Source organism: Salvelinus alpinus, chromosome 10, assembly GCF_045679555.1.
Source record: "Salvelinus alpinus chromosome 10, SLU_Salpinus.1, whole genome shotgun sequence".
NCBI classification, from domain to species: domain Eukaryota; kingdom Metazoa; phylum Chordata; class Actinopteri; order Salmoniformes; family Salmonidae; genus Salvelinus; species Salvelinus alpinus.
In genome coordinates, this window is record NC_092095.1 from 46883704 (window position 1) to 46898218 (window position 14515).

Below are 14515 nucleotides of genomic sequence, written 5' to 3' on the forward strand. Positions count from 1 at the left end.
ACTAGTCTCATTCGCCTGACTCGTGGCGCTCCACCCTGTTCCAGCGGCTGTAGGAAAAGACCACGTGGTGAGAAATTATTGATAAATCTTTAATACAGAGTAAACATCTTACAAAGAATACACTTACAGCAACCCATTCATCCATAGCCTAAGAAACATACTCTCTTTTAGGAAAAAATGCAGTAGCACAATAATACTTTAGCTTAAACAAAACAGCCTCTAGATAGAATATGACAACTACATTTGAAATGCACTGGGCATATTCAGGTGAGCAGGGGTCCATCTCAAAGGTCACAATTAAATGAGTGTTTCTGAAGTTCAGCGCTATTGAGCCAACATATGCAGCATTTAACGTGAAGGCAGTCTCTGCGAAAATAGGAACATCGCCTTTAGGATCGATTCAGTGCTATGATTGCAATTTAAAGTGTCTCCTTCACCTGCACTGTTCTGAAAGCAATATAGTGGATGGCTAATATTCAAAATGGAGAGGAAGCAATCCATAAGACTTGGGATGTCTCCTGGTCTGACAAACACTGCAAAAAAACAATTTCTCCGTCTTAAAACAGACGGATTTTGATGTGTTTTTAATTTTTTTTTTTTACCTGTATTCTAATTAGACAAACACGGAGGCTATGTAATTTTGGGCTCCAGAGTGGTGCAGCATCTCTGTGCTAGAGGTGTCACTACAGACCCTGGTTCGATTCCAGGCTGTATCACAACTGGCTGTGATTGGGAGTCCCATAGGGCGGCGCACAATTGGCCCTGCGTCTTTAGGGTTTGGCCGGGGTAGACCATTGTAAATAAGAATTTGTTCTTAACAGTCCCATAGAGCGCCGCCAATTGTGCGCCGCCCTATGGGACTCCCAGTCATGGCCGGATGTGATACAGCCTGGATTCGAACCAGGGTCTGTAGTAACGCCTCTTGCAGTGCCCTAATGTGATTGCTCCCTTGTGTTCACATCAATGCTTAGCCAATAGCCATCAGAAAATATGTACAGTATATTACACTGATGCCATGTTCAAATCTTTGGTATAAAATAAGATTTAGGTAGTTAATGTTTTGGCCAGTTGAGGGGGAGGTGAGCATGTGTGGAACATAATTCCACGGGTCTGCCAGAGTAGTTTAACAACTTGGCCACCAGAGGGGAGTAGAGTACCATGTGACTAATATAATAGGCTTGCATTGAGGGCCCAGGTACAGCAAAACAGGAGGAATAAATGGCCTCTACGCAGAGTTGTCTGCCCCTCCTTGCTATCCATCCACAAGGGTGAGGAGATCAGGGTTGGTCAGTCCCCCAAAAAATTATTTATTCATTTGGGTCGAATAAAACTACTCCAGTGTTGTCATGGTGCTGGTGTCTTAGGGGGTTGTTGAGAGCCTCACAGCATGAAAGACTGGGTGTGTTTGAAGTCCGCAGGCTGAGAGAGAAAAAACAGCATATTTTCATTTGGTCAGAACTACTGCAGTTCAGCTCTTTCTCTCTTCATTATTAGTACTTAACATTTGGAGAATTTTACTAGAAATTATCATATGGTTAGAAAATGTTGTGTAAGTGGTAATGCTCAAGTAAACATTTCCTGTGAATATAATACCCAACCATGAATACACCAACAGAAAATCTGAGAAAAACTCACATCTTGGGGCGGAGGGCTGTAGTTGGCATTAGTCCTGGAAAACAGAGGGAGGGAGTTTACTAAATGTGATGTAGTTTTGGCATCGATCAAAGAACCCCACTACATCAAACACAGTCCTATGGAGCGTAAAGGGCAACTTTTTCTGTAAAGGACTCCTGGGAACACACGTCCACACATGAGTACACAAGCACAGTATGTGCTTCTATGTAAAGTCCTGTTCATTATCTACATTTAAATCCATTACTCTGTGGGTCAGACTCACTTGTCTTCTGTTCTGTGGAGGTTCTGGCTGCTGATGTGGGCCACACCATGACACTGGGGGATCCAAAAGGACCTGGGGGGGGTCAAAGTTGAGTGAGGGGGTGATGAAGTTCACACACCATGCTCAGGGTTACTAACACGACCACACAGAGGGGGTAAGCTAATCACAATTCAGCCGGGAGGGGAGTTTATTAGCAGCCAGGGTTCACTTGAAAAAGAGATGTCAATCACAATGTGACTTCCCTTGATAAACTGATTATTATTATTTGTAATTAATAAAAAATAATCATAGTATTCTTAGTCATCTAACTGGCCTAATCTAGAGTCAGTCAGTCAAAATAACAAACCTAGTGTTTCTAACTGGGTCATGAAACACCTGTTAGTGTCTCTCTCTGTGAGAAGAGACAGGCTTGCACCGCTGGGCTCAATCACACCTGTCACTACTGAACTTACTCAGCACATTAAAATGCACACACCTCTATTAGTCAGTGGTAGTTACACAGCAATGCAGATGTATTCAGTGTCAGGGTGTCTACACTGTATTTTAATAATTGTTATTGGAATTAAGGAGACAAGCTCTTACCTTCCTTTGTGTCCTGGAGATGGACAGAAATGAAGAGGAGAGTGGAGACAAAGAGGAAGTGAGCACAAAACCTTTCACTAGAAAATTGTATTTACTAACATACAGACACATATTGTATGTACATGGACAGACAGAGAAAGGAACAGACAGACTCACTGCTGAAGTAGCCATTACGGTGTGCATAGTACCCTCCGAAGCCACAAATGGCGATGACCAGACAGATGACCACGACCGCAGCAACGACCCCTGCCATGTTTACATCCTCTGAAAGAGTGAAATGTGAGAGAGTCATACTAGTTGGTTTCAATACTAAGGACACCTCAAATAACATTTCTCTAGAAGCAGATGACATTCTCCTCTATGTAACCAACCCTCAAGCCAGTATCTGAGATCTGATTAATTTGTTTTGTTCCTTCTCTGGCTACAGAATCAATTGGAATAAGAGTGAATTAATGCCTGTTTGAGTGCAGGACCCTTCTTGGTTAAAACCTCTCCCATTTAAGATTTCCTCCAAAAAATGAACCTGCCCAGGGATTGAAATTACAAAACTGTACTCTTCCCCATTTAAAGCTAAAAACCCTGTCATGTTTTGGCTCGATGACACATCCTTTTGGCTTGACGTGGAGCATGAGGATTGCTACCCTACTCCATTGGTGCAGTGATGATGTCCCTTATATGCCTTGGGAAATCACTTTCTATACACAAACCCATTGCACATAGCACATCTGTATTTGGAAACAGGTTAAGGTACACTTTGACCTCAGACCAATGTCATTCCTGCTCCCAATAGTGAGGAATCCTTCATTTGCCCCTTCCAACTTAGACAATCCTTTTGATCGCTGGGGAAAAGTTAGGATCCATGCCATAAGTGGGGGCCTTTGCCTCCTTTCAACAACTGAGAGAAAAGTATGACCTTCTTAAGAATAACTTTTTCAGATATTTGTGGAAAAGTGTTGCTTCTGTCCCTTTCCTCGCCCCAACCTGGGCTCGAACCAGGGACCATCTGAACACATCGACAAGTCACCCTTGAAGCATTGTTACCCATCACTCCACAAAAGCCACGGCTCAGTTATCCTTCTGGGGGTTATTCAAGAGTTATTTTTTGTTTTTGATGCTTGTCGTAACAGGGTTTTTTCTTTCCTTTTACATTCATTGCACATCATTCCTATCATTCAAATAAATACATCTGACCAGCAGTAGGGGGCACAAGGGGCAGTGGAGTGGTTTCTCTTACTTAGACAACCTTGTCCAAATAAACCTTTTCCTTATTTTTCAAGCTATTTCTACTTTTTCTTTGCTTGATCTCCAGGGGGAGGCTATTCCATAGACAAATGCCTGTATAGAAAAACATTCTCCTCACAGTACTGTTTACTCTTGGGATTTTACCAGATATAAAACTAGGTCTGGTATTGTAACCATGTTGGTTATTGACCATCAATGTGGTTTGAAGCACGATTGTCACACTAGTTTGTGGAAAGACAAAACTACACTCATATGAACAACAATCATTCTTATAATTACACACGCACACACACTTGCATGCACGCACACCCACCTATCGTCATGTGTATAGCCTCACACATCTTGGACTGCCCCACTTTGTTTGATGCCAGACAGCTGTACTGTCCCGTGTCGCCTCTTGCCACCGTCTTAAACTCCTGCCAGAGGAGAGGGAAAGAGAGAGATGGAGGGCTCAACAGAAAGAAAAAGAGGAAGGAAGATGATATGATGCACAGAACCTGTACAGTATTTTTGGCAATTGGTCTAGAATTTACTAGTGTGCTTCCGAACTAAGGGTCTATATGGGTTGATGTCTGACCAAAGGGAAGTGACCTATATCAGCACATTGATTGCAGCACTCGTGCTGGCAATACACTGGATTGTCAGTATAGAGACAAAGTGGAGTTCCAATTCAACAGCTCAGATACAAGACGTACTGTATATGGCAGGGTCTACAGACAATCACGGACTACAAAAAGAAAACCAGCCACGTCAAGGACACCGACGCCTTGCTTCCAGACAAACTAAACACCTTCTTTGCCCGCTTTGAGAATAATACAGTGCCACCGACACGGCCCGCTACCAAGGACTGTGGGCTCTTCTTCTCCGTGGCCAATGTGAGTAAGACATTTAAACATGTTAACCAACTCTACCTACATGTACATATTACTTCAATTACCTTGACTAACATAGACTCTGTACTGGTACCGCCTGTATATAGCCTCGCTATTGTTATTTTACTGCTGCTCTTTAATTACTTGTTACTTGTATTTTTTACTTAACACTTATTTTTTCTTAAAACTGCATTGTTGGTTAAGTGCTTGTAAGTAAGCATTTAAATATAAGGTCTACACCTGTTGTATTGGTGCATGTGACAAATACCATTTGATTTGATTTGTATGGGGATAATCACTGATCAGGTTCAAGTCCGGGCTCTGGCTGGGCCACTCAAGGATATTCAGAGACTTGTCCCGAAGCCACTCCTCTGTTGTCTTGGCTGTGTGCTTAGGGTCATTGTCCTGTTGTAAGGTGAACCTTCGCCCCAGTCTGAGGTCCTGAGCGCTCTGGAGTAGGTTTTCATCAAGGATCTCTCTGTACTTGGTCAGAGGAACTCTGGAGCTCTGTCAGAGTGACCATCGGGTTCTTGGTCACCTCCCTGACCAAGGCCCTTCTCCCCCGTTTGCTCAGTTTGGCCAGGCGGCCAGCTTCAGGAAGTGTCTTGGTGGTTCCAAACTTCTTCCATTGAAGAATGATGGAGGCCACTGTATTATTGGGGACCTTCAATGCTGCAGAATATTTTTGGTACCCTTCCCCAGATCTGTGCCGCGACATAATCCTGTCTCGGAGCTATACAGACAATTCCTTTGACCCTATGGCTTGGTTTTTGCTCTGACATGCACTGTCAACAATTCCAATCAATTTAATTTAACACAGGTGGACTCCAATCAAGTTGTAGAAACATCTCAAGGATGATCAATGGAAACAGGATGCACCTGGGCTCAATTTCGAGTCTCATAGAAAAGGGTCTGAATACTTGTGTAAATAAGGTATTTCTGTTTTTTTATTTTATTTATAATACATTTGCAAAACATTTAGAAAAACCTGCTTTCACTTTGTAATTATGTAGTAGTGTGTGTAGATTGATGAGGATTTGTTTATTCATTTAATCCATTTTAGAATAAAGCTGGACCGCAACTAAATGTGGGAAAAGGAAGGGGTCTGAATACTTTGAATGCACTGAGTAAATCGTGTCAAAGCATCAATGGTACGACGGTATGTACACTACACTGTTCTTAAGAAGTATCTCACCAGTATGCCGGTGAATGGGTTGAGGTGGTAGGTGGCGTTGGCCATGCGGGAGGGGGTCACCAGCTTGTCGTCTTTGTACCAGGAGTAGGTTGCTGGGGGGATGCTCTGCTGGTCCATACAGCGCAGCTGCACCATAGAGCCCGTCAAGGCCGAGCTGGGGATCTCACAGGATGGGGTGTGGGGGGGAACTGTGGTGAGGGTACAGCCACAATGTCAGCAGGGTTAAGGGGGTGCACAAACAGCATGTCTGAGACAACAAACAGACACACTCAGTCAGACAGACGGTGTGGTACCCACCCAAGACTGTGAGGGTAATGTTAGTCTCCCCCAGGGTGATGGTGTCATGAGGGGCAGTGATCTCACAGCGGTATTCACCCGCGTCTTTCTGGGTCACCCTCTGTAGGGTCACCGTTGCCCCCTTGATCCTTGCACGCCCCGCAAAGTCTCCTGGCAGAGTGGAAACCGGTCAACACAGAGAAGAGAGGGATGTGGAGATGTGGTTTCTTAATTACAAATGTTCTACTTAAACTAACATCAACCATCTGGTAACTTCTGGTACAAATTTCTTTGTAATGTTCATCACATCCTGCTTTATGTTGATGAAGCTCTTAACATGAATTACCCTCAGGAGGAAGTAAATGAAATTGGAGTCTGAAGATGGGCTCTGGACAGGGGTTAAAACAGACAGAAAGAGAGCGATGGAAGACAATGTGCAAGGACAGCCAATCACCTCTGAAGTGTCCCTCATAGTAAACAAATGATACATCTGTTCCTTTCTTCTTCCACTCGATTCGAGGATTCGTTTCCTTCTCGGTCCGAAAATCACAGCTCAGAACCGCATCAGAGCTCTCACGGACCTCCACCTTGGGTGTGGTTGTTGACACGGTAACAGGGACAATGGGAAGGCCTGAGGGATAGAGAGAGAGGTGCCACATATGGGGTTGGGGGAAAGGGTTGTAAGATGGAGGACAAGTTATGAACAAGTTAACGCAGTGATAACTGATTATAATTGCTTTATAGCTGATTTATGAACAAGTTTATAATCTGTTATAAACCAGTTATATTCAGTTATGATGAACCAGTTGTAAATGTTGTATGAACCAATTATATCTGTTATGAACCAGTTTTTGGCTGGCTGGCTGGCTGTCTGTCTGTGTGCGTCTGTGTCTGTAGGGCTCCAGTTGAACATGTGCATCTTGACAGAAACAGGAAATAGGAGCAGTCCTTCCTGTCGTTTGATTGCTGTAGGGGTCATGATTATTGTTTTGTCATCCTGTTGCTGTCCACAGGTCGCTCGGGTAACGCCCATCCATTGAGGGAGGAGTGCGTGTTGCGTGTGCATATGTATGTGTGTGTGTGGGGGATTAACTGAACCACAGTTTGGTACAATAACGTTATGTACCACACACATGCACACTGAATATTTGGGTCGTTCCATGAAAAGACTGCCTTTCGCGTCCCTTTTGACATTTTAAGTAGGAATTGTGCACCAATATTGAATTTTAAAAGCCTTTTATATTAAATGAAGAGCCTTTTAATATATACTGTACCACATGGAGAAAATCAGGTTTTTCAGTGGTGGAAAAAGTACCCAATTGTCATACTTGAGTAAAAGTAAAGATACCTTAATAGAAAATGACTCAAGTAAAAGTCCTACAGTGAAATACTATTTGAGTAAAAGTCTAATTGTATTTGGTTTGAAATATACAGTTGAAGTCGGAAGTTTACATACACCTTAGCCAAATACATTTAAACTCAGTTTTTCACAATTCCTGACATTTAATCCAAGTAGAAAGTCCCTGTCTTAGGTCAGTTAGGATCACCACTTCATTTTAAGAATGTGAAATGTCAGAATAATAGTAGAGAGAATGATTTATTTCAGCTTTTATTTCTTTCATCACATTCCCAGTGGGTCAGAAGTCTACATACACTCAATTAGTATTTGCTAGCATTGCCTTTAAATTGTTTAACTTGGGTCAAACGTTTCGGGTAGCCTTCCACAAGCTTCCCACAATAAGTTGGGTGAATTTTGGCCCATTTCTCCTGACCAAGCTGGTGTAACTGAGTCAGGTTTGTGGGCCTCCTTGCTCGCACATGCTTTTTCAGTTCTGCCCACAACTTTTCTATGGGATTGAGGTCAGGGCTTTGTGATGGCCACTCCAATACCTTGACTTTGTTGTCCTTAAGCCTTTTTGCAACAACTTTGGAAGTATGCTTGGGGTCATTGTCCATTTGGAAGACCCATTTGCGACCAAGCTTTAACTTCCTGACTGATGTCTTGAGATGTTACTTCAATATATCCACATAATTTTTCTTCCTCATGCCATTTATTTTGTGTAGTGCACCAGTCCCTCCTGCAGCAAAGCACCCCCACAACATGATGCTGCCACCCCCGTGCTTCACGGTTGGGATGGTGTTCTTCGGCTTGCAAGCCTCCCCCTTTTTCCTCCAAACATAACAATGGTCATTATGGCCAAACAGTTTTATTTTTGTTTCATCAGACCAGAGGATTTTTCTCCAAAAAGTACAATCTTTGTCCCCATGTGCAGTTGCAAACCGTAGTCTTGCTTTTTTATGGCGGTTTTGAAGCAGTGGCTTCATCCTTGCTGAGCGGCCTTTCAGGTTATGTCGATATAGGACTTGTTTTACTGTGGATATAGATACTTTGGTACCTGTTTCCTCCAGCATCTTCACAAGGTCCTTTGCTGTTGTTCTGGGATTGATTTTCACTTTTCGCACCAAAGTACATTCATCTCTAGGAGACAGAACGTGTCTCCTTCCTGAACGGTATGACGGCTGCATGGTCCCATGGTGGTGCTTTCAAGCGTTTGGAAATTGCTCCCAAGGTTGAACCAGACATGTGGAGGTCTACAATTTTTTTTCTGAGGTCTTGGCTGATTTCTTTTGATTTTCCCATGATGTCAAGCAAAGAGGCACTGAGTTTGAAGGTAGGCCTTGAAATACATCCACAGGTACACCTCCAATTAACTCATGTCAATTAGCCTATCAGAAGCTTCTAAAGCCATGACATAATTTTCTGGAATTTTCCAAGCTGTTTAAAGGCACAGTCAACTTAGTGTATGTAAACTTCTGACCCACTGGAACTGTGATGCAGTGAATTATAAGTGAAATAATCTGTCTGTAAACAATTGTTGGAAAAATTACTTGTGTCATCTACAAAGTAGATGTCCTAACCGACTTGCCAAAAACTATAGTTTGTCAACAAGACATTTGTGGAGTGGTTGAAAAACGAGTTTTAATGACTCAAACCTAAGTGTATGTAAACTTCCAACTTCAAATGTACATAAGTATCAATGTAAAAGTATAAATCATTTCAAATTCCTTATATTAAGCAAACCAGACAGCACCAATTTCTTGTTTTTTACATTTATTTACGGATAGCCAGGGGCTTACCCCAACATAATTTACAAACAAAGCATTTTATATTTAGTGATTCCATCAGATCAGAGGCCGTAGAGATGGCCAATGATGTTCTCTTGATAGGTGTGTGAATTGGACCATTTTCCTGTCCTGCTAAGCATTTAAAATGTAACTAGTACTTTTGGATGTCAGGGAAAATGTATGGAGTAAAAAGTACATTATTTTCGTTAGGAATGTAGTGAAGTAAAAGTAGTCAAAAATATAAATAAGTAAAAAGTACTACTTAAGTAGTTTTGGGGGGTATCTGTACTTTACTAAGTACTTTACACCACTGTTTTTTTATATGAATAAAGCCCTGCTAAAGTGTTTAACCCACTTAACCCCAACATTTCACCATCATTGTAAAGCCCTAGTTATTTTGTTGCTTTGACAAAGTAATTTCTGAAGATTATTTCTTTCATTACTGATTCATTTATGTCTGTCCCTCATTTTAAGGTCAACCGTGTTATGTGACTTAAACTTTTTTCAAAATAAACATTGAACATTAGTGTAAAAGCAGGTAAGCTGGTTTTACTCTTTTTGGCCATTTTCTGGTGTTTTGTGGTGGAAAACTGAGCGGTTCAAGCATAACATGTCAACTGTTACCCATAGATAGACCGGCTAGAAATGTTTTAACAATAAAACAAAAAACGTGTGAAGCTTGCATTCAATTGCCACTCCATGTTGCACACATGAGACAATGTCCTGTGTAACTGCGTGCTATCCTTTGGGTACTGATGAAAACGTAATTTTATGTGACGTCGGAGCTCCAGACCGTCCACACTAGTCGCTGCTCAATTCCATCATAAATCGTTAAGTTTAATCGGCTAGCTTTACACAGATACATATTTAACACACCCAGACAAACACATTTATTTTGTGTTGTGTTTGTATAGGCCAACATAGATTTTTCCTTCCATTGTTTCAGTAAATACTGAGATGTATTCCGATAACACACTTATTCACACACATGCTCAACTAGATAACTGTAATGACATCTGTATCACTGCATAACCTACTAATACTATATTCCGCTCAATCAAACGACCTAAAGCACCCAGTCTACACCAGTGGTTCCCAACCTTTTTCGGTCACTGCACCACCAACTGAATTTTGCTCTGCCTGGAGTACCCCCTCAGCCCATCTATCTACCTGCCTCATCCCCATACTGTATTTATTTATTTATCTTGCTCCTTTGCACCCCAGTATCTCTACTTGCACATTCATATTCTGCACATCTACCATTCCAGTGTTTTAATTGCTATATTGTAATTACTTCGCCACCATGGCCTATTTATTGCCTTAACTCCCTTATCTTACCTCATTTGCACTCACTGTATATAGACTTTTTGTTTTCTTTTTTGTTCTACTGTATTATTGACTATGTTTTGTTTAACTCTGTGTTGTTGTATGTGTCGAATTGCTATGCTTTATCTTGGCCAGGTCGCAGTTGCAAATGAGAATTTGTTCTCCACTAGCCTACCTGGTTAAATAAAGGTGAAATAAAAAATTAAATTAAATGTGCATTTTACCAGTAAGCCTACGCTCATGAGTCTTATCAACCACCAAGTACCCCTGGTCTACACTGTACTTAACTGAGGTCAACAACCAAATGAGCCATTCACTGCTAGCTTCCTGTTTAGTTAGCTTCTGTTTGTTGCACAACTTCCTTTGGTTCTATTAGTGGACCAGAGGGTGGGGGGGGAGGGGGCAACTTCCTCGCTGAAAAACAATGAAGCAAACAATGAAGCATACTCAATTTCATTTCAATCTAGTCGATTCACAGGAAATAAACGGAAAAACGGAATGTGTCCCCCATTAATTTTGAATTCTCATTCTGAATCTTAGTTATGAGTATTTAGGCAATTAGGTCTACATAGGCCTACACATTATCAGTGGCAGAGTGCTTGCTCTATTACGTTTGATGTGCGTAAGTATTGTATGAATTCAAACTGCAGGCTCATGTTGCCTATTCACATTGTCCTTCAGGATGTTTGAGTACAGTAGGCGGTAAAAGTGCAGCCTTGTGTATTTTGTCCCTCCCTGCTTGCTATCTGTGTTACTTTGTGAGTATGTGTAACATTGTTATCACTGCAGCTGTGTGCCCCTCATCACTCCCTCTTTCTCTCTGAGGAGGAGCATTGTCTCTCCCTGGCTGGATGGACAAAGAGAGAAAGGGAGAGAGAGAGACAGAGGATAAGGGAGAGAGACAGAGAGGATGAGATGTGGAGGGAGATGGGAAGAAATAGATGGAGAAAGAACAAGAGAGATAACGAGTTTTATTCTATATTATCAGGATCCATCATTAGCATCCCTGGGTTAAAGAAACTGTTGTCATAGTCTCGGCTGTGGCGAACACCAGCCACCTTGAGGAGCGTCTCCTTGAGATAACACAGACGTGATAACAACCCTGACATAATGCCTACACTTTCTCTGTCTGCTGAATGGTGACCTGTCCCTCTCTGAACCCTATGAGCTGTTGTGCCTGGGACCTACCAGGGTTGGGGTCAATTCAAATTGAAGTCAGTCAATTCAGGAAGAAAACAAACTCCAATTCAAGAATTTAAAAATGGGAATTTATTTTAAACGGAAAATGAGACCCTACATCTATAAAAAAAAAATCTAAATGCAAATACTTACGAATTGAGTGACTTCAATTGGAATTGACCCCAAACCGGACACACACACACACACACACACAAGCCCAACTGGGTTCGAACACAGTTCTCCTGCAAGCCCCCCCCCCCACAAACTACAAAAACTACACAAGTAGACACATGACCAACCAAACAAGCACAGACACGTACACACAAGCTCATACTGCAGATAGTTTTAAAAACCTATTATTATAAGCTACACTAAAGCACTAAATCTGAGCTAGGAGCATTTCGTATGGTAGACATCTAAGAGGACATCCATTTCCAGACAGAGAGGGATCTAGAGAGACAAACAGAGAGAATGGGAGTGTGTGTGTGTTTTCCTAGAAGAACAAAGCCCCTCTGTATCTGTGTAACCCTGCACTGCTCTGACAGGAACAGCTGTGCCAGTCATGGTTGGTGGTGGCGGTGCTTGCAAAATGTCTGCATCCGAAATGGCACCGCAATGTTCAAGACTTAAAACGAGCCTCACCTAATCTACAGGACAAAACACAGCCCAATCAAGTCTGAAGCAAACTATTCCAAACAGTTCCAAACAATAAATCAGCAGACATCAACAGTTGGGCAGACCTGATTGCAGCCCCTCCCCTGGCTGTTTGGCATCGCACTGACACCATGGAATCGTCCCAAATGGCACCCTTTGTAGGGCACTACTTTTGACCGGAGCACTATGTGCCCTGATTAAAAAGTAGTGCACTATAAAGGGAATAGGGTGCCATTTGGGATGGAACCATATGATGGCCTGTTGTTATCAAAGTTGGTGGTACCCACCCTTGGGTTGCCCACATCCCGATTAGACTGGCCTGTTTCCAACAATAACTTAAGGCCACATTAGTGGTCCATATCTGTTTTCTGTAGTTGCATGTAGTCCAATATCATCGCAATAACACGCACGCACACACAGCGAGGAAGGCGTTAGCCAACACGTATGGAGTGGGCTCTTGGTCTAGGACATGATGCATTTACTGTATACGAAAGACCGGCAACGTTGGAAAACTTTAGTACAGGCCATGTGTTTCTCCAGAAACGAAGATGATTAAGTAATAAATTAAGTCAATTGCAACCGAATCAAGTGCTGGCCCCTTTGTTGTGTGTGTGTGTGTGTGTGTGTGTGTGTGTGTGTGTGTGTGTGTGTGTGTGTGTGTGTGTGTGTGTGTGTGTGTGTGTGTGTGTGTGTGTGTGTGTGTGTGTGTGTGTGTGTGTGTGTGTGTGTGTGTGTGTGTGTGTGTGTGACTAGAAGCATCAACATGACATAGTGATCTTGCAGTTCATAGTAAGATAACAATAATCATGCTTTTTTTTATTAGGTGGTTTATCAATATTTTCCTATGTAACATGGCTTATTTTTTTCTGAACATAAACAGGTGACATGGCATTACACATACAAAAGCAATAGGGATGATGGTAATTTAATGATCAAGAATACCAATACAGCTCAACCCTACATGTAACATGCATTACACACGCGCGCAAGCACGCAAACAAACACACACGAATTACTCGTTATCATTCAGAGTAGTCTAAATGCAAGTTTACTTACATTGCATCAGTAGAATGACAAGGGGCAAAAACAGTTGCGCTTTCTCCATCCTGAACTCCTGCTGTTCAAAAGTCTGTCCGGCGTCAACCTGTTCACAACTCCAGTAATTCCAGAATCTCGTCACTCCTTTGGGGAAATTATGTTCCAAAACTCCGTAGTATTTCCTGAGCAGTTAGGCTGCGCGCGGGCGGTTCGGAAGTCGCACTTTCAGACTTTCTGTAAACTATTACACTAGCCGCAGGGCGTACGGCTACAGAGAGGCTGTCCTCTGTCACTGTAGACGGGCTCTCTGCTATCTTACTGTTGTGGTAGGGAGGGAGGTTTGGTGGGGCGAGGAAGCGAGTTGGTGGGGAGCTCCTTGAGAAGGAATGCAGAGAGCGAAACGCTGTGTCCAAGACGCGCACTACACTTGTCCATCGTACGCAACGCGCCAACAATGGCCAACTGCACTGATGACAGTTTTTTTCTGTGAGTATGTGTCATAGTCTCAGCACTTAAATCCTATCTGCCCACAGGCATAACGCCATGCTATTTACTTTGATACATTTTGATGAATTACTATAAAAGAGGACCACCACGAAGGGTATAGGAAGCGACACCTGTTGCCAGGTGTGATTGTCGGACAATTATCGAACTCGGACAATGTTTTCAGATAGAGGGAAGAAACAGCGCACCTTATAATTAGTTGAAATTGGCCCTTAATGAATGATGCAAATTATTTCATTATAACGTCCTTCAAAGTAATTCACAATTGTAGGGTGGTTACCATTCTTTCCGCAGTCCCTTAGGGCAGTGGCGTGTATTCATGGTTGCCAAGGGAATCCAGGCTTCCAATTTTTTTAACAAATAAAATGCATACAATTAGTTTGTATATCATTCGTCTCTCTGTGATTCATAATTGTCCTTCAATTCGCAAGAGGCTGAATGTCTCACAGGAGAAAACATCCGAACGAGCGAAACAGCGCCCCCCTGTCTCTATGTGTAGGTCAGCTATATGATGCTGTCTGGTCCAAACGAGTATGACATTGTTGCCGCCCGTAGGATTGAAGGCAAGGGAAACCAGGAAGCATCTGGCCTCCCTTGATAAAAAAAAAAGTATACAAAATGTGC

The 14515-nt window shown here is 42.4% G+C and overlaps 1 protein-coding gene across 1 annotated transcript; it reads right to left on the minus strand.

The window, feature by feature from the left end:
* Positions 1 to 68: 68 nt before the first annotated feature.
* Positions 69 to 13842, minus strand: LOC139532099 (junctional adhesion molecule 2A-like). The gene is made up of 10 exons (XM_071329241.1): positions 13406 to 13842; positions 6519 to 6695; positions 6086 to 6235; positions 5789 to 5976; positions 4035 to 4137; positions 2636 to 2743; positions 2480 to 2492; positions 1898 to 1969; positions 1636 to 1669; positions 69 to 1419 (listed from the first exon to the last, which is right to left on the minus strand). The coding sequence occupies exons 1-10, from the start codon at positions 13452 to 13454 to the stop codon at positions 1381 to 1383; spliced, it is 933 nt and encodes a 310-aa protein (XP_071185342.1). The 5' UTR covers positions 13455 to 13842; the 3' UTR covers positions 69 to 1380.
* Positions 13843 to 14515: the final 673 nt, after the last annotated feature.

What these genes read in the sequence shown, in the direction of transcription:
- LOC139532099 (XM_071329241.1), bottom strand. Translation starts at nt 13,454, where the DNA reads ATGGAGAAAGCGCAACTGTTTTTGCCCCTTGTCATTCTACTGATGCAA. An exon ending in CTATGAGGGACACTTCAGAG is followed by an intron (nt 6,236 to 6,518) that starts GTGATTGGCTGT and finishes CCACTCTGCCAG; the next exon opens with GAGACTTTGCGGGGCGTGCA. An exon ending in CATTACCCTCACAGTCTTGG is followed by an intron (nt 5,977 to 6,085) that starts GTGGGTACCACA and finishes CCCTCACCACAG; the next exon opens with TTCCCCCCCACACCCCATCC.